This window comes from Arachis hypogaea, chromosome 4, assembly GCF_003086295.3.
Source record: "Arachis hypogaea cultivar Tifrunner chromosome 4, arahy.Tifrunner.gnm2.J5K5, whole genome shotgun sequence".
In the NCBI taxonomy this organism is placed as follows: domain Eukaryota; kingdom Viridiplantae; phylum Streptophyta; class Magnoliopsida; order Fabales; family Fabaceae; genus Arachis; species Arachis hypogaea.
Genome location: NC_092039.1, coordinates 8,183,402 through 8,202,818, shown reverse-complemented (window position 1 = coordinate 8,202,818; position 19,417 = coordinate 8,183,402). Strand labels below are relative to the sequence as shown.

Genomic DNA, 19,417 nt, shown 5'->3' with positions numbered 1-19,417 from the left:
TGAATGAATTTTATCTCATGGATGCTTTTGTTGTGTTTTTATTCGTTGTGATTACATAATTTGCAATTTTGCATGATAATAGTTATTGCTACTCTTTTTTTTTTTTATTTTTTATTTGAGACTGAGTCAATTAGTTTAATTAATGGCTTATCGGCTAAAATAGTGACCTAGGAATTTGGATCCTCTAAAGTTTGAATTTCACTTTAGAGAGTAAAGTATAATCGTCTACCTTTGAATAGTTTATCTTTCATATTTATTTTTGGTTCCACATATAAAATTAATGGTAAGAGATCACATTTTACTCTCTAAAGTGAAATTCAAACTTTAAAAGATTCAAATCCGTGACCTAGTACTATAATCGGTTTAATAATCGATTCGGTTGTGATAACGATGGATACAATAGTACAATACATAGTTATAGCTTATAACTCTGTCCCCTTACTTTTTTTTTAAATTACCAAAAATACCCTTCTCCATCGGCACCCCCACCATCACCTTCACCAGCCATTGCTACCATACGCAACGACTCTAAGAAGTTTTCCCCGCAAAGGTAACACTCCCTCACTTCCCTCTCAAAGTAAATTGTGAAAACCTAACAAACACTGCTGCTTGTGTTGTTCTTCCTTTGATTTTGAACGCTTCTGATGTAGCTTTTTGTTGAGTTCCCTATTCTAGCTGTAGAAGCCTGGAAGGGGATTACTCTATGCTAGCTCTAATCGCAGCGTCCTCTTCTATTCTAACATAATCTAATCCTATATTTGGATATTCCAACTTTGAAATTTCAATTCAAAACGAGATTTGAGTTCTGGGGTGTGATCAGATTGCTTGAAAAATAGTTATGATATGATCTTATTCTGTTGGAATTCTAACTGTTTGCCATTTCCTTAGTCCTGATTTGAGCTACACTAGTTAATAGGTTATTAAATTTAGAATACCTAAGTAAGGAGGAGGTGGCTGAGAGAGGGGAACTTGAATTCAATCTATGGAATATAGGTGAGTAGGTTGGGATAGCTTCAGCCACTCCTTTAATTAGAACTTCCTTCACTTCTTTTGGTACTTCTCATGAGATTTATGTGTGGCTTTTTTTTGTGATAAGTTACTGGTAATATTCTATTCAGTGTTAGAATAATTGATTGTGTTGTAGGTTATATTGTCATACTATTGGCTTACAATATTCCAGAAGATGTTCCTGTCGTCTTGCTATTTTAACTTGATTGCTTATTAAATAATCACTAGCTTGTTCACTGATTCATCTCATTGACTTATTAAATTTTCAGTAGAGGAATTCTCGCTCAGCTTTAACAAAAGATGCAGGACTCCCCTGACTCAAGTCATGGATTCAGGGTGGGCCAACGAGTACATTCATCGGGTGATTCAAGAAGAATTGGTACAGTTAAGTATGTGGGGCCTGTAGAAGGCTATTCAGGCACGTGGGTTGGAGTTGACTGGGATAATGGAGAAGGCAAACATGATGGATCCGTCAATGGTGTCCAATACTTTCATGCAAAGTCTGAAAGATCGGGGTCATTGGTTCGTGCTCCGAATTTGAGCCAAGGGATTTCATTGCTTGAGGCTCTTGAAAAAAGATACCGAAGTAAATCAACTAATGATGAAGAGGGTATGCCTTTTGCTAATATTTAAGTTTTGTTAACATATCCATGCTCTGGTTTCCTAGAGTAGTATGGAATAAAAATGCAATGCTAGTGGTATGATATGAAGCCTTGGGTGAGAAATAAGAAGGCATATATTATTCTTTTCAAACATCTTTTCATTCTAGAATTATTTGCTGACAAATGACAGTTTAATATTTCTTCTGTATATAGTTTCTCACATGCGACTCCCACCAAACATAAAATAATATGTGATAGTACTCGCCCTTTTTTTTGCAGATGAAATGTATGTCCTTTCAACTAGCAACAATCGAGTATCTGTTCAACTTGTGGGTAAAGATAAAATTCAAGATAAACTAAGTCGATTTGAGGAGTTAACCAATGCATCATTGGCGTATATGGGTGTTAGTTTCCCTGGAATTCCAGACCAGATTAATACTACAGTCCCAAGTAAGCTTGACTCTGAACCACTTCTGTTTCATTTCTCATATAAAAAATGAATGAAACATAACCCGATCCATTTTAGAAGTATTCTTTCTTTTTTCACTATTTTCTTTTTTCATGATAAAATTGTAGTAGTGGTGAATTAGTTGCTTTTACCTGAAGTTCTTATTATCTGCTTCTACCTCAAGTTATGACTAGAAACTGCATTTTATCATATAAAGAAGTCCAAAATATCAAACTGCAATATTGATGTCAGGAAACTCTTTTTCTCCCCATTTTTTCCCCAATAGATATGAAAGAACTTGACCTGACTGGGAACCTGCTTTCGGATTGGAAGGTACGTAACCTGGTTTTTTTCCACAATTGTATCTTGACTAAGGCTGTAGCATTGAGTCTGCTAATTTTTAACACACCATTCATATCTTACCCAGAGCTGTTATTCATGAAAATTACACATGGTCTTTTGCTGGTATTTGGCAAACTCAAATATATTTAGTCTGATTCTTGTGTTAAGAAATTTTCTTTATGTTTAAATATTCAGATTGTGGTTAGAAGGTTTGTGACATATGTTATTTTCTTAGCACCACCTCAATTTCTATACTATTAACAGCTCTTAAATGGTGTAATTGTTGCCTTGAGTTGTAAACTTATGACCTCATGCAAACTGCCCAAGTCCCTCACACTAATGGAACTAATTAATGGCTGGTCCTACTATTTGTTTTTATAGTTATTTTCTTTTCATTTCTCACATTTCGTGTTTTGCCTTTTGAGGATCCTGTTGAGAAAAAAGAAGATTTAAAACTGTAAAAACATTGAAATCCTGTTCCTTGCTTCCTTTCTAGTTTCAGTATTTCTTTCACTTTCAGAAAAATAATAAATGGAAACCAAAACAAGCAAGCCCAATTTCCTCTCTTATTGGCGTAGTTTTCCCTCTATTCATCTCTTAGAGAGCTCATTAGTAAGTGATCATATATAAATTTCTTTCTGCTTATTTTGTATAGCGAAATATATTGATTGATAACAATTATTATTCAGTATCTTTTTTATTTGTTTTTGCAGGATGTTGGCAAAATTTGTGGTCAGTTACCTGCTCTGCAGGCTCTCAACTTATCTAACAACTTAATGTCACCATATAAATCAGAACTTCCACCACTAGAAAGCATCCGCATTCTAGTTTTAAATAATACTGGTGTAGATTGGGAGCAGGTTCCTATCTATATCTTTCCCCAACTTATATCTGCTGCTTAAATTCCCATCATGTTAGTTAGGAGCCACTAAATGTTTCCTGTTTAACTGGGCAGGTTGAATTGCTTAGACAATCATTGACAGCTATTGAAGAGCTGCATCTTATCGGAAACAATATAAGCAGAGTACTGGTACATTTTGTTTTTGGTTCGTTATTCTTGTTAAATATCTTAACGGCTGTACACTCAGATATCCTCTCATGAGTACCCATTTCTAAACTATGGAGAGCAGTTTAATAAACATTAGAAATCGAACCATTTCAATCACACTGCAAGATTTCTCTAAAATTCTTAGTCTCAGAATGGAAGCCCATTAAAGGAGGGAATAGCATTGTTGATATATTCTTCTTTCTTTAGCATTTTGTCAGCCTTTATTGCTCATCTCCTCAAAGGTTTGTCGTTTTACATATAGTGGGGCAGTAAGTTTATTATTATTATTGTTGTTGTTGTTGTTGTTGTTGTTGTTGTTGTTGTTGTTGTTGTTGTTGTTTCCCATCTGGTGAACAGTTAATTATGACAATCGCAATAAAAATACTGCGATAGCAATTATAGTCATATTTGAGAATGTGGATGTGTTATTGAATGTAGATTCTATTATCAAGCTTACTCCCTTGGATCTGCTATGCAATTTTTTTTTATTTTATAGTTGATACTTAATTGATGTTGAAGTGTATTAATTTTAATTGTTTTTGGATGGAAATAATAAGCGTAATTTGGTTTTTACTTTAATGTTTAATCTTAAATTGCTCTATGTTTTTCTTTTTGTCATTTGTATGAAGTACACAAAATTTTAAAGCCTTCTATCTTTTTTTCAGCCTATGTCATCCTCCTTTGTTCAAGGATTTAATTCTTTGCGTCTATTGAATTTGGATGATAATTGTATAGCTGAATGGGATGAAGTCATGAAGCTTTCTCAACTAAGATGGTTGGTTATGGCAAAATGTTTTCAATTCTATAATACATGCTTAACTCCAAGTTGGACTGATACCATTTTAACCACATTTGACTTTAGTAATCATTTATTTATTTATCTAACCACTTAATATTTAAGCTAACTACTTATTTTAAGATATTAGCACCAGAATGAAATCTTATGATTAAAGTGAAATGTGGTTAAAGTCATAGGTGGTATCTGTATTACTGGAAGTACAAATAGATTGTATCTTAGACCTGGCAAAAAGTATTTACCTCCTTTGTGATTTATGTATTCTCTTCACTAATCACTACCTCTACTTCTGAGTAGATTTGGTTTTAAGTCTCTTACTGTTCTAAATTTTCATGGTTTGTTATGTTTTGTTTCAGTTTGGAACAGCTTTATTTGAACAAGAATTGTTTGAATTCTATCTTATATCCTGATAATGGCCAGCAGAATGAATTGGAAGCCACAAGCTATTGGCCCTTTCAAAATTTGCGCTGCCTTCTATTAGGTAGTATTTCTCTTGATGATGCTCATCATCCTACACGAAATACAGATTGTAGACATCTATTGACTTTAAATCTCTGATTCCTCGTTCAGGTGATAACAACATCGGTGATCTGGTCTCTGTTGACTCATTAAACTTGTTCCCTAACTTGGTGGTAAGCTTTATACTGTGAAGTTTTATATACCTTGTCCTTCTTAGTTATGCATGGCATGGCATGGCTGCTGTGCTGTATCTATGACAATGAGTCCGGGCCCATTGACTGTTATATCAAATAATTTGTTAGAAATGATGAATTGGAGATGCAATATTTCAAATTATTTTGTAGCTATAATTATTCTGAGTATTTTTTGAGCATGTCTTTCATGTCTGATTGAGTTATTGTGTCTCTTGCTTCTTGTAAACACATTTTTTTGGTGTATATTCCTCTGGAACTGCTTTCTTTACATCACATGGATGGAGTCAGATTACGAATTCATAATTTACCATAACACCAAGACTCACCCTTGAGGCTGAAATTTATTTATAAACAAAAAATGGAAACTAGGAAAGACAGCGACTTAAATTAAAGCTTGCTCTTCTCGAAACTTATCTAACATTCCAAAGCTGAGCAAGTTTGAAGACCCCCCCCCTTTTTTCCCGAAAAAAAAGTTATCTTAAAACAGACAGTTGCAATGATCTATCCTTAACTGCACTCTATTTGTCAGTAATGAATCATTTTATTTTTAATTCTTTATTTGTCTATTATCCTTGCAAGTTTACATTGAAAAAGTAACTAATCTGTCTTTTAAAACTCTTCTTTCTTTTTCCCTGTAGAGACTATTCTTTCCTCTGTTACTCTTTTTCTTCCACCTCTCTCCGACCTTTTACTTGCTTGATTTTCTAGAGTAGTTTGTTACATATGAGAATGTTCTATTCTAATTATTTATTTTCATTTTTATTTTAATCAACATCAAAGGAAACTAGGCTTTCTGAGAACCCAATAGCTGATACTACAAGTGGTGGAGTTCCAAGATTTGTTTTGATTGCTCGTTTAGCAAAAATCAAGGTGTTTAATGGAAGTGAGGTAAGTGATGGATGATCTCTCCTAATCTTTAATACCTTCATGTATCAGATATAACGTATTCATATCTTATTACCTTCCAGGTTACACCTCGTGAAAGGAAGGACTCTGAGATTAGGTGATTATTCTCTAATTACCTTTCTGATATTTATTTACACGTGTTTTTGCAAATGTGCTTACCTTTAGTTTCTGAATTCAATTAAAGGATCACGTCTCATCGTGCTTTGAATGTAAAATGGCATCCTCTTTTTTATATTTTTGAAAACTTTTTAACAGTTATCATGCAGGTATGTTCGACTTGTGATCTCGAGGTTGCATGCTAATGCTGAAGAAATCAAACAGCATCCCAGGTATGAAATTAATTTAGTTTTTGGAAGGTTTGGTCCAGCATTCTTATTGAGTAGTATTTGATAAAATTAATTGAATAAGAGAATTATTCAGCATATTCACACGTGTTGTATATTGATCAATAATTTTGTGAATGTTCTGATGTACTTCATTACAGGTTTTCTGAGCTTAAGAGTTTGTATGGAATTGAGGATGAAAGACCGTCAACTGGAGCTTCAGGCCCACAAACCATAGGCTCAGGGTTCTTGTGTATGAACCTATGGACGTTATCTGTGCATTCAATCCTTTTTTTTAAATAAACAAATAAATTAAAAAATTCCAAACTTGCAATAGCTTTATTAACTTGATATAGGGATATGCAGCTATCACTTTGAAATGTGTTGGAGCATCCATGGGTGAGAAGCAACCATTGACAAAGAAGCTGCCAGCAACGACTACGGTTGAAAATCTATTCTTGTATTAATGTAATGTTCACCCTGTTTAGACCTCACACAGTTTTTCTAATTAATTTATTTTTCTCAGGTTGGTAAGCTGAAATTTCTCTGTGAGAGCTTTTTTAAGCTGAAGTCATTGAAGCTAAAGTTATTTCTTCAAGAAGAGGTTTGTTTTCATTAAAAAAAAATAGCATGTGTTGTTCAAATCACGAATGCTTGATTCAGTTACCCTCGACTTAATCTTGAAAAATCATTTCATTTTCCCTTGATCGAAGCAAAGCTTTTCAAACTAGAATATAGTTTATATTGATGTAGTGCCATGTCTTTGAATTCGCAGGGCTCTCCATTACCTGTGCTGCTCGACAGCGACACATCATCTCTTATGGATCTTGGAATTGGCAATGAATCAATCATCCTTGTAGATGAAGAAAATTGATAGAAAGATCAGAAATTGAAGAGCTTCTCTTGTGCTGAAATTTCTACCCTGTTCTGATTAGCTGCAATTAATTTTAAAAGTTGGCTTGCAAATGAATGTATTTTGAAGTGGTAGATCGATTGAGTGTGGTTACAAGCCAACATAAGTTGAAATCTTGTGTTTTTTTGAGGCACTGCTGAATTGGATGCTCTTTCCCCGTTCATGTCACAAATATTTTCTGTATCCCCAGTTCCATTGCAAACAGATTTGGATCTTGCACGCCAAGAAAGAAGAATGGATTATTTGGAAAGTGAGCTCAAATCTTTTACAAATATGTGTTTAGGAAACATTCATGTTTGCAATGCAGATTGGGATTAGTCCCTCAAAAAGTATTGTTATCTCTGTTTAGTCCTTGCATTAGTTGGCATGGAATATAGGATAAATAGAAGGTTAAATGGAAATTTTGTGATATTTTAAGGGATAGAAAAGAGTTTAGTTTTTAAAATACTAATAGTGTAAAATATTTTATATGATCATTTAATTAGATTTATACGTTTAGATTTAAGTTTGAATTTTTTGTTTTTTGGATGTGGCAATATAAGACTGGGTTGTTTATGTAAATCTTTACTCTGACCGTTTATAAAAATTAAATTAAAAATTATAAAATTTCCAAGTATTAAGCAAAAAAAATTTATTATTACATCGTTTTTATGAAAATATTTTATTTGTACAAAATGTTACGTGCACTCTAAAAATTAATTTTTTTTTTTTTTTTGCTGTGGGTCCTCTTACTGGGAATAATAGTGTTTCTCAAGGGTTCATTTCTGGAATTGTGCTCTATTTGTTATTTAAATTGAGGGAACTTGATTGTGGTGCTTGTTTTGGGTTCTTTCGAGCAGCAGTCCCCTCAAGTATTTGTAATTACACATTTGCCATATGACTCATACTAAGTATAATGTCCATATAGCTAAGTAAAAGGAATCAATCACCACAGACATTGAAAGTGAAAGAGTGTGAGCTACTAAGCTATATATTATTTGGGAAAAAGAAAAAAGAAAAAGACGGAAGCCTTTTCTCCTCTCTCTTTTTTTTACCACTCCAAATTTCCCTATCAGTGATTAATTCACATTATCTCAACAAAATTTTTTCAAATTTGCTTACAAATAAAAAATTTGTTTTAATTATTATCCCTCACAAAAATGTGTCTGAAACTTTTAAAAATAAAAAAGCATTCTATTTCCATAAAAAAAAATAAATTTTAATTTATTTTAAATTTAAATTTATAATTTGGATCAACTAATTATATTAATGAAATGAATTATTTATATGGAAAAGTCTAGGGGACCAGCAGTTTTATTGAATTTTGGCCAGCATGTAACCAGCAGAAGAAGGTGAGCCATTGGATGAAATTTCATACCAATCTCATACTATCAAATCATCATTGATGACTAGTTGATGGCTAACAATTACAAAAATTGCTGCCCCTAGCATTACTCTTATTATATACCTAGTTAGAAATTCATTGTAACTTCTATCAATAACAAAGTCATGAAACACAAATGATTGGTAAGGAAGGAAGAAAAAGAAAAAAAAAAAAACACACAAAACTAGGTATGGCAATTTTTCTGGCGGGGGGCGGGGACAGGAACCCGGGCCCGTTTATTGGCGGAGCGGGTAGAGATTCCTATGGAACCCGTTTAATACCGTTACAAAAATGTCTAAAATACCCTTGACATATATATGTCTGAATTCTGATTCCCCCTCTGTCCCTCTCAGTAACCCTCGCTCTAAGGTTCTCACTCCATCTCTTCTCTCCAGTCCACTTCTCCTTTCACCGCCGTCCGCCACCCTCCTCCCCCCATCGCCGCGCTCCCCCTTCTCACTGCTTCCCCCTCTCACTCTCAAGGTCACCGCAGACGAGGAGAACGTCGCGTCGCGCGCCTCACCCCGACTAGTAGAACGTCTTCGCGTAGAGAGCGTCGCCGTCGTCGTCGTTCAAGAGAGCGTCGCCGTCTTCGTCGTTTTTCATAGCCGTCGTCAGCATCTTCCTTCTGGTAACTCCCTCTCTGTGATTTCTGTGATTTTAATTATTATAACATTGTTGCGATTTCTGTGATTTATGTAATTTGCTCAGCTGTGATTATGTATGATTTTGCTGTGATTTCTGTGATTTTAAATTTGGGATTTCTGGGATTTTAATTATTATAGCATTGTTGTGACTTCTGTGCTTTATGTAATTTGCTGTGATTATGTATGATTTCTGTGATTTGCTGTAATTTCTGCGAAGTATAAAGTTCAATACATCAAATTATCTAACCGTTCTCTACTATAAAGTTCACCGCAGGCGAATTTCCCCACTGAAAAATCTTGCTTCTGTCGCCGTTTTCCCACCTTAAGCCCTCACCAAGACGCCAACTACCTCCTCCTCCTCCTTCTTCTTCTTCTTCTTTCTGGGTTCGTTATTACTTCAAAGAAAGCATAACATGTCATGTTCAGGCATATTTTTTGTAAGTCCTCCTTCTTCATCTTCTTCAATTTCTTCAAACTTTGTTGCCAACATTATCACAAAACCTCACTACTGGGGCCATTTGCCAACCCCCATCACAGAATCGCCCTTTCCTCGCATTCATTGTCATTCAAAGACTCTATCTTTACCCACAAACTCCCCTTCTTCTTCTTCCTCCCTAAAGAGTCGGAAGAGCAAGAAGAAGAAGGGGTATGGCGGTAATTTACCTTCAATTTTGAAATCCTTAGAGTATTCTGTTGATGTTGAAGCGACCCTTGATTCTTTCTCTGAGAATCTTAGTCCTAAAGAGATAACTGTTATACTTAGGGAACAGGGTAGGTGGGAGCGTGTTGTTAAGGTTTTTGAGTGGTTTAAGTCACAGCAAGGGTATGTTCCCAATGTGATTCACTATAATGTTGTGCTTAGAGTTCTTGGTAAGGCTCAGAGATGGGACCAATTGAGGCTTCTCTGGATCGAAATGGCGAAGAACGGGGTTTCGCCTACTAATAACACTTATAGCATGCTTGTTGATGTGTATGGGAAAGCAGGTCTTGTTAGAGAAGCACTTCTGTGGATTAAGCATATGAGGTTGAGGGGTTTTTTTCCTGATGAGGTTACAATGAGTACGATTGTTAAGGTGTTGAAGGATGTGGGAGAGTTTGATAGGGCAGATAGGTTTTACAAGGATTGGTGTGATGGTAGGGTTGAGTTAGATGATCTTGATTTGGATTCTCTATCAGTTACTGCTACGAATGGTTCTAGATCGATGCCTATTAGTTTCAAGCATTTCCTTTCGACCGAGCTGTTTAAGACGGGTGGGAGAAACATTTTGAGTTCATCAAACAAGGAGATTGGTCCCCAGAAACCCCGGTTGACTTCAACTTTCAATACCATGATAGATTTGTATGGCAAGGCCGGACGACTAAAGGATGCTGCCGAAGTCTTTGCTGATATGTTAAGATCCGGAGTGGCAATGGATACAATCACTTTTAATACTATGATCTTTATCTGTGGAAGTCATGGTAATTTGTTGGAAGCTGAATCTCTGCTTAATAAAATGGAAGAAAAGGGTATATCCCCTGATACGAAAACTTACAATATCCTTCTGTCCTTGTATGCTAATTCGGGGAATATTGATGCTGCTCTTTGTTGTTATAGAAGGATTAGGGATGTTGGGCTCTTTCCGGATGATGTAACTCACAGAGCTCTTCTTGGTGCGTTATGCTTAAAGAATATGGTTCAAGCTGTGGAAACTCTGATTGATGAAATGGAGAAATCTTCTGTTTCTGTCGATGAGCACTCTCTTCCTGGTATCATCAAGATGTATGTTAATCAAGGAGCCCTTGACAAAGCAAATGATATGCTTCAGAAATTTCTAATGAACAGTGTACCATCATCAAGTATATGTGCTGCAGTTATGGATGCTTTTGCTGAAAAGGGACATTGGCTTGAAGCCGAGAATGTGTTTTATAGGGAAAGAGGTGTGCCAGGGCAGAGAAGGGATGTCCTAGAATACAATGTCTTGATCAAAGCGTATGGCAAAGGAAAACTTTACAACAAAGCTGTTTCTCTCTTCAGGGGAATGAAGAATCATGGGACTTGGCCTGATGGTTGCACTTATAATTCTCTCATTCAGATGTTATCCGGTGCTGATTTAGTCGATCAGGCAAGAGATCTCATGGTTGAAATGCAAGGGATGGCATTTAAGCCACATTGTCAGACTTTTTCTGCTGTTATTGCATCCTATGCTCGTCTCAGTCAGCTTTCTGATGCTGTCAGTGTGTACCAGGAAATGCTACGAGCGGGAGTAAAACCAAATGAGGTTGTGTATGGATCTTTAATAAACGGATTTGCAGAATACGGTAGTCTTGAGGAGGCACTTAGGTATTTCAACATTATGGAAGAATCCGGATTATCTGCCAATTTAGTTGTGTTGACATCCTTGCTAAAGTCTTATTGTAAGGTTGGGAACTTGGAAGGAGTAAAAGCGATTTATGAACGGATGCAGAGCTTGGAAGGTGGTCTTGATTTAGTCGCGTGCAATAGTATGATCAGTCTCTTTGCAGATCTTGGATTGGTATCCGAAGCCAAGATGGCTTTCGAGAATTTGAGAGAAAAGGGCTGGGCAGACGGGATTTCATACGTGACAATGATGTATCTTTATAAAGATGTGGGAAGGATTGATGAGGCCATTGAGATTGCGGAGGAGATGAGGCTTTTAGGTTTACTGAGGGATTGTGTTTCATATAATAAGGTACTGGTTTGTTACGCCACTCATGGACAGCTTTATGAGTGTGGTGAACTAATACATGAGATGATATCTAAGAAGCTTTTGCCAAATAATGGAACTTTTAAAGTGTTGTTCACTGTATTAAAGAAGGGAGGGTTTCCAATTGAAGCAGTTGTGCAGTTGGAGTCATCTCTGAAGGAGGGGAAGCCTTATGCGCGACAAGCTGCGATCACTGCTTTGTATTCTTTAGTTGGTATGCACAATTTGGCGCTTAAATCCGTTCAGACATTCATAGAATCCGAGGTTGATCTTGACTCCTATGCATATAATGTGGCAATCTATGCATATGGTTCGGCTGGAGAAATCAACAAGGCCTTGAACACATACATGAAAATGCAGGATAAGCATTTGGAGCCGGACATTGTGACTCAGATTAATATGGTAGGTTGTTATGGAAAAGCCGGCATGGTTGAAGGCGTGAAACGGATATTTACCCAACTAAGAGGCGGAGAGATCGAGCCATGCAAGTCTTTGTTCAAGGCTATTATAGATGGTTACAAAGTTTGCAATAGAAAGGACCTAGCTGAGTTAGTTGGCCAAGAGATGAAAATCACATTCAACTTGGAAGAAAATAATGAAGTTGAGAGCAAAATTGAAAGTGAAAATGGAAGTGATTGTGATTGATTTTGATGAAAGCTTCTTTGAGGTCTGTTAAATCCACAGGTGGTTGTATATTAGGGGAGACAAATTTATGTATGTACAATGTAAGTGATCATATATAAATTTCTTTCTGCTTATTTTGTATAGCGAAATATATTGATTGACAACAATTATTACTCAGTATCTTTTTTATTTATGTTTTTGCAGGATGTTGGCAAAATTTGTGAACAGTTACCTGCTTTGCAGGATCTCAACTTATCTAACAACTTAGTGTCACCATATAAATCAGAACTTCCACCACTGGAGAGCATCCGTATTCTAGTTTTAAATGATACTGGTGTAGATTGGCAGGTTCCTTTCTATATCTTTCCCCAGCTTATATTTGCTGCTTAAATTCCCATCATGTTTGTTAGGAGCCACTAAATGTTTCATGTTTAACTGGGCATGTTGAATGGCTTAGACAATCATTGACAGCTATTGAAGAGCTACATCTTATCGGAATCAATATAAGCAGAGTACTGGTACATTTTGTTTTGGTTCATTATTCTTGTTAAATATCTTAACGGCTGTACACTTAGATATCCTCTCATGAGTACCCATTTGTAAACTATGGAGAGCAGTCGAATAAACATTAGAAATCGAACCGTTTTGATCACACTGCAAGATTTCTCTAAAAGCTATGTACTGAGTATTTTTTGAGCGTGTCTTTCATGTCTGATTGAGTTATTGTGTCTCTTGCTTCTTGTAAACACATTTTTTTTTGTGTATATTCCTCTGGAACTGCTTTCTTTACATCACATAGATGTAGTCAGATTATGAATTCATAATTTACCATAACCCCAAGACTGACCCTTGAGGCTGAAATTTATTTATAAACAAAAAATTTTCCATCACATGGATGTAGTCTGATTGAATTATTGTGCATTTGATCCTTTTTTGAAATAAATAAATAAATTGAAAAATCCTAAACTTGCGATATATTTCATTAACTTGATATAGGGATATGCAGCTATCACTTTGAAGTGTGTTGGAGCATCCATGGGTGAGAAGCAACCGTTTACAAAGAAGCTGCCAGCAACAACTACGGTTAAAAATCTATTCTTTTATTAATGTAATGTTCACCCTGTTTAGACCTAACACAGTTTTTCTAATTGACTTGTTTTTCTCAGGTTGGTAAGCTGAAATTTCTGTGAGAGCTTGTTTTAAGCTGAAGTCATTGAAGCTATTCAAGAAGAGGTTTGTTTTCATTTAAAAAAAAAAATAGCACGTGTGTTCAAATCACGATTGCCTGATTCAGTTACCGGCTACTTAATCTTGAAAAATCATTTCATTTTCCCTTGATCGTTGCAAAGCTTTTCAAACTGATATGCTGGAAAACTAGAATATAGTTTGTATTGATGTAGTGCCATGTCTTTGAATTTGCAGGGCTCTCCATTACCTGTGCTGCTCGACAACGACACATCATCTCTTCTGGATCTTGGAATTGGCAATGAATCATTCATCCTTGTAGCGAAGAAAGTTGATAGAAAGATCAGAAATTGAAGAGGTTCTCTTGTGCTGAAATTTCTACCCCGTTCGGATTAGCTGTAATTAATTTTAAAAGTTGGCTTGCAAATGAATGTATTTTGAAGTGGTAGGCCGATTGAGTGTGGTTACAAGCCAACATTAGATGTGTCATGTGTGTTTGAGACCCTGCTGAATTGGATGTTCTTTACCCCTTCATGCCACAAATATTTTCTGATTCCATTGCAAACAGATTTGGACTTGCACGCCAAAAAAGAATAAGGCATTGTTTGGAAAATGAGCTCAAATCTTTTACAGATATGTTGTTTATGAAACATTTATTTTTGCAATGCAGATTCGGATTAGTCCCTCAAAAAGTATTGTTGTTTCTCTTTAGTCCTTGGATTAGTTGGCATGGAATATAGGATAAACAGAAGGGTTAAATGGAAAATTTGTGATATTTTAAGGGATAGAAGAAAGAGTTTAGTTTTCATATACTAACCGTATAAAATATTTTTTAATTATTCAATTAGATTTGTACATTTAGACTTTAGATAACCTTTTAAGTATTAGTTTTTAATTGTTTTTTTAGTTGATTATACGGCTAGTTGTTTATGTAAATGTTTTATTATGACAGTATATAAAAATTAAATTACAAAATTATTAAATTTCCAAATATTTAACAAAAGGAAATTATATTGTTCTATCTAAATGTTTTATTTATGTAAAATGTTATTTGCACACTAAAAATAAACTATTAAATAATTACTACATATTTGTATATTATATCGTTTAATTTATTTTTAATATATATTTTTTATTTTAATATGTATTTTATACTAATAATTAATTTGGTGACTGATATTTTTGTAAACACTTAGCATAGTTGTTTATTCATATTTACGTACTTAATTCCTTTTAAATTGAATAATCATGAATTTTATATTAAATTGTAATTGAGAAAATATAGAAAAATAACACTTTTTTAGAACAACTTCACAATAGGTTAAAAAAAAAGTTAATTTTAATTTTAAAAATTAAATTTTAAATTAATTAGATATAATTTTTTGGATAGTTAATGAGCCTGAATACAACTTATTATTCACATTGTTCGTATCTCTCATTGTTGGCTCATTTTTTTTGTTATGGAAGCTGTGAATGTGTTGTGCTTGGTTATGGACTTTAGAGGTGCTAGACAAATTTATGGACAGCTTTTGCTCAATTTTGATGTGAAGAAATCGGACTATCCGATTTTTTTGGGAAAAAAATTTTGTAAACAAATCGAAGGGTCCGTTTTTCATGGAGGGAAGATTTAAATTTTGATTGAAGCTAATCAGACCGTCCGTTTTGTATATGTAGTAATTTTTTTTATTTTCGGAAAATCAAATCGAACGGTCTGATTTGATTATTATATATTATTTTTGAATGAGCTTACACAAGTCGCTGGGTCGTGTGTAACGCGTAAATAGCTTATCAGATCCAATCTTCTTCATCTTCTTCGACTTGCTCTTCTTCTTTCTTATGGTCTTGTATCTCTCTTGTTGGGTATGAAAAAAAAATTAATAGTAAAGTTTCTGATTCTGTTTAAGTGAGTGAGAGAAATTGATGATAGAGTCCTTTTGAAAGTGTATTATTTTGGTCAGATTTTGTTGCAAATATCTGAAGGAGTAAAATTTATTTGTGAAGATCCCTTAGATATTGTTATTCCCTTTACAATCTCATTTGAAGAGTTCAAAGGTGTGATTTGTGAGAAGATAGATTCGGAGATGTCAAGAAAAATATCATGTATTTTATACAGATATCCCATACCAGTATTTGGTGGATTCGTTCAATTTCAAACCAAATATATAACGGACGAAGCGAGTATGCAAGAGATGTTTTCAATGTATATTGAAAGTCGTGTTCAAATCTCGTTCATCGAGTTGTACATTGAATTCGAACCATCTGAAGCCGACCGAAATATTGTACGGGAAGATTACAATAGTGACAGTGAGGAAGAGTTCGAAAGCAATTACAAAGGTGTTGGTCCAAACGGAGATGAAGATCAAGGTAACGGCACTATGGCTCCGAATCTGATAGACGTGGCAAATGCACTCACAAACGAAGTACCGTTTAAGGAGCCATTTTTCATGTGAGTTTTGGATTTGGAAGTCATGCATGCTCCGGAATTTCCGGAATATATGAGTGTAGGTACGTAATTGCCTATATTTATAAGAAGGATTAAAATTTTGTAATAGTTGATATTGATTGATGGATCAAATAGTTAAATGACTTGTGAAAATATACTCAATTAGCATTTGTAAAAGTGTTTATTTAGTTAAGTTTAAGATAATAATAATTTTAGTTAATTAGTATTTAGGAATTAGTGTTTATTTAGTTTAGTTAATTAGCATTTATTAATTAGTATTTATTTTAGTATTTATTAAGTTATTTAGTTGATTAGTATTTATTTTTAGTTATTTAGTTAGTTTGTATTTATTAATCAGTATTTATTTATGTGTTTATTTTTTTATTTTATTAAGATTGAGATAATAACCTAATGAAAAGTTTATTTATATCATTATCGATGTAGTGAGTACTGATTTACTTTTAATTTCGGTTATTAAATAATCGTGTTTTAAATACTTATGGTGTGGTTGCTGTCGTGGCAGAAATTCCAATTGTCGCAGATGGTGAATTCGCCGTGGAGATGGAATTCAGTTCTAGAAAAGTTGTTATTAAGGCGATGAAAGAGTATACCCTTTGAAAAAGTATAGACTACCGGGTGTATGAGTCGGAGTCATTGACATTTTATACCAAGTGTACACAGTACGGGTCTGGGTGTGATTGACTTATCAGAGTTAGCATGATCAACAGAAAGTACTGTTGGGTTATAAGGAGGTATAACGTCAGTCACACTTGTATCAGAGCCACCATTTCTCAGGATCATTTGAAGCTAGATTCGAATACAATTGCAGAAGCCATAAAGCCGTTGGTTGAGACTGGCCCCTCGTTAAAGGTAAAATCAGTTATTGCAGAAGTGCAGTCAAAATTCAACTATACCGTCAATTATCGGAAAACTTGGGTGGCTAAGCAAAAGTCAATAGAGAAAATATTTGGAGGTTGGGAAGTATCATACGAAGCGTTGCCGATTTGGTTTGAGGTCATGTGTCATAAGGAGCCATCAACTGTCGTACATTTTGAGACTATGCCTGCATATCAAGGCAATGACTTGGTAAGTGATATCCGGGTATTGCATCGAGTCTTCTGGAGCTATTACCCTTGCATTAGAGCATTCAGACATTGTAAGCTAGTTGTCTAGGTGGATGAGACTCACTTGTATGAAAAGTATAAGGGTTGCCTGTTAGAGGCCGTTTCATAGGATGGTAATAACAATATCGTCCCAATTGCATTTGCTATTGTGGAAAGAGAGACTTCTGATGCGTGACACTTTTTTCTTAGTAACCTGCGACAACATGTTGTGACTCGGGATGCTGTGGGACTGATATCGGACCGACACGAATCCATGAATGTAGCTATGGCACGCAGTAACGGAGCTTGATCACCTCCTAGAGCTTTTCACATGTTTTGCATCAGGCATATAGAGTCGAACTTCCTGAGAAAATTCAAGGCACTGTACCTACAAAAGCTTGTCGTGAATATAGGTAACATTAAGTAATTCAAAGTTCGTTATTGACGAAGTTGCAAACAACCTAGTGTTTGTCATCCTTCTTTCTTTCTGTTTGTTATTTGATATTGTGCAGGATATTCGAGGACGGTGCGCGAGTATGAAGTACGTTACCAGCGTTTATGAGAACGGGGCGAGGCCTACACTAACTGGTTAAACCGTATTCCCCGCGAACAGTATGCGTTGACATTCGATGGTGGTTACCGATAGGGTCACATGACGACAAACCTAGTGGAATGCATCAACTCAGTCTTGAAGGGTGCACGAAATCTCCCCATCATTGTGCTTGTGAAAGTAACATTCTACAGACTTAATGAGCTGTTCACCCGAAAAAAAGTCGAGGCGGAGGTTCGGATTAATGCTGACCATATTTTTTCTGAGCTTGTGACCTCAAAATTGCATGCAAATCAACTTGCAGCAGGAAACATCCAGGTTAATTGCTTCAACAGGCAGAATGATGTCTTTGAAGTGCGTGAGATGCCAAATGGACTGGAGTATGCCGTCGACCTCCGTCGCCAACGATGTGACTGTGGTGAGTTCCAGGTGACCCGGATTCTTTGTCGACATGTGTTTGCATGTTGTGCAAATCAACGACTAGATTGGAAAGTGTATGTGCATGACGTTTACAAGATGGACCAAGTTAGACGGGTTTATCGAGCTAAGTTTAGGCCACTCAAAAATCCTACTACCTGGCCTGCTTACAACGGTACTCGATTCGTATCGAATCCGTACCTGAGACGTGTTACCAAAGGTCGCCCCATGATGACGCGCTTCTTGAATGAGATGGACACGCGAATGTTATGTCGTCCTAGGCGATGTAGACAATTTGGGGCTAAGGGACACAATCATAATAGGTGCCGTCAGGCAGGTGGTGCAAGTGCCGACAATAATGCTCAATATAATTATATTTTATGATATTTGAAACATTGTAACTTATATCAATCTACTCTATGAAATATCCAACTTTAGATTTTGTCCATACATTTTACAATATTTGAAACATTATAATTTGTCCAAGTATTCCATCACATGCATAGTAATGATACATATAATAATTAAATGAAACTTAGAAAAGTTAACTCAAAGCATAGAATAGTTAATTGGTACTTAGGAAAGTTAACTCATACATAGAATAGTGAACTGATACTTAGAAAAGTTAACTAATACATAGAGAAAACTAACTACACCATAACTACTTTTTCGTTGCCCACTTTACACCTTTCACAAGATTCTTGCATTTCTTGGCAGCCTTATTGAACACAGACGGAGTGTATCGACTAGCGTTACGACGCGGCGGATCAACCCTAAGATTGTAGCCTTTGCCTATCTCATCTGGAGTACATGACTCACCTATATACACTTTAATTAATTAGACCATCCTAATGAATCAGACCATGCAAGTACATAATATAATCAATCCTTACCAAAATATGACCAAACAAGTATGTAATATAATTATCCTAACCAAGATACCATACATGAATATAATAACATCAATTGACCAAACAAGTAAAGCAATAATAGGACCTGCATCATTACGGGATTCTTCATTCTCGTCCATGTCCTCATCTTCATCCTCCTCGTCGTCCTCGTCATCTGGTTCATCCACTAAATACTCATTAGTCTCATGCTCAAGTGTCTTAGCATTTTCTTCAATCAGAGTCATTGAAACACAGTGAGAGTTTTGACTATTAAGAATTTCTTGACCACCGTCACTCCTACTAGAATCACCAGATACCAACCCTCCAGAAACACCCGAGGAAGTGCGACATGGATGCCTCACGTCGAAGGAATACGTAGCCGCCATGAAATCAGGCTTATGGACATATTGTGCTTGGCCGGCATCTGAAGCCATGAACCCAAGCAATTGGC

The 19,417-nt window shown here is 35.5% G+C and overlaps 2 protein-coding genes across 12 annotated transcripts; both read left to right on the top strand.

Moving 5' to 3' along the window:
* The first annotated feature begins 398 nt into the window (after positions 1–398).
* LOC112796135 (tubulin-folding cofactor E) lies at positions 399–7,544 on the top strand. Of its 2 annotated transcripts, none has more exons than XM_025838461.3 (16): positions 399–550; positions 1,278–1,618; positions 1,890–2,060; positions 2,345–2,391; positions 3,114–3,260; positions 3,356–3,430; positions 4,114–4,223; positions 4,601–4,725; positions 4,815–4,876; positions 5,678–5,785; positions 5,866–5,900; positions 6,070–6,132; positions 6,288–6,379; positions 6,493–6,569; positions 6,653–6,730; positions 6,902–7,544. In XM_025838461.3, exons 2-16 carry the CDS (start codon positions 1,309–1,311, stop codon positions 6,998–7,000), a joined length of 1,599 nt encoding a protein of 532 aa, XP_025694246.1. In that variant the 5' UTR covers positions 399–550; positions 1,278–1,308; the 3' UTR covers positions 7,001–7,544. The 2 variants fall into 2 exon arrangements, with proteins under 2 accessions (XP_025694246.1, XP_072091106.1); XM_072235005.1 differs by having other exon boundaries at positions 545–993.
* A 1,065-nt stretch (positions 7,545–8,609) lies between these two features.
* LOC112796134 (pentatricopeptide repeat-containing protein At1g73710) lies at positions 8,610–14,255 on the top strand. 10 transcript variants are annotated; one of them, XM_025838459.3, is made up of 7 exons: positions 8,610–9,033; positions 9,314–12,479; positions 12,583–12,726; positions 12,836–12,896; positions 13,385–13,461; positions 13,545–13,611; positions 13,801–14,255. In XM_025838459.3, exon 2 carries the CDS (start codon positions 9,463–9,465, stop codon positions 12,397–12,399), a length of 2,937 nt encoding a protein of 978 aa, XP_025694244.1. In that variant the 5' UTR covers positions 8,610–9,033; positions 9,314–9,462; the 3' UTR covers positions 12,400–12,479; positions 12,583–12,726; positions 12,836–12,896; positions 13,385–13,461; positions 13,545–13,611; positions 13,801–14,255. The 10 variants fall into 10 exon arrangements, 8 of the variants coding, with proteins under 8 accessions (XP_025694244.1, XP_025694241.1, XP_025694245.1 ...); XM_025838456.3 differs by having other exon boundaries at positions 13,375–13,461; XR_011880906.1 differs by having other exon boundaries at positions 8,745–9,033; positions 9,314–9,486.
* Positions 14,256–19,417: the final 5,162 nt, after the last annotated feature.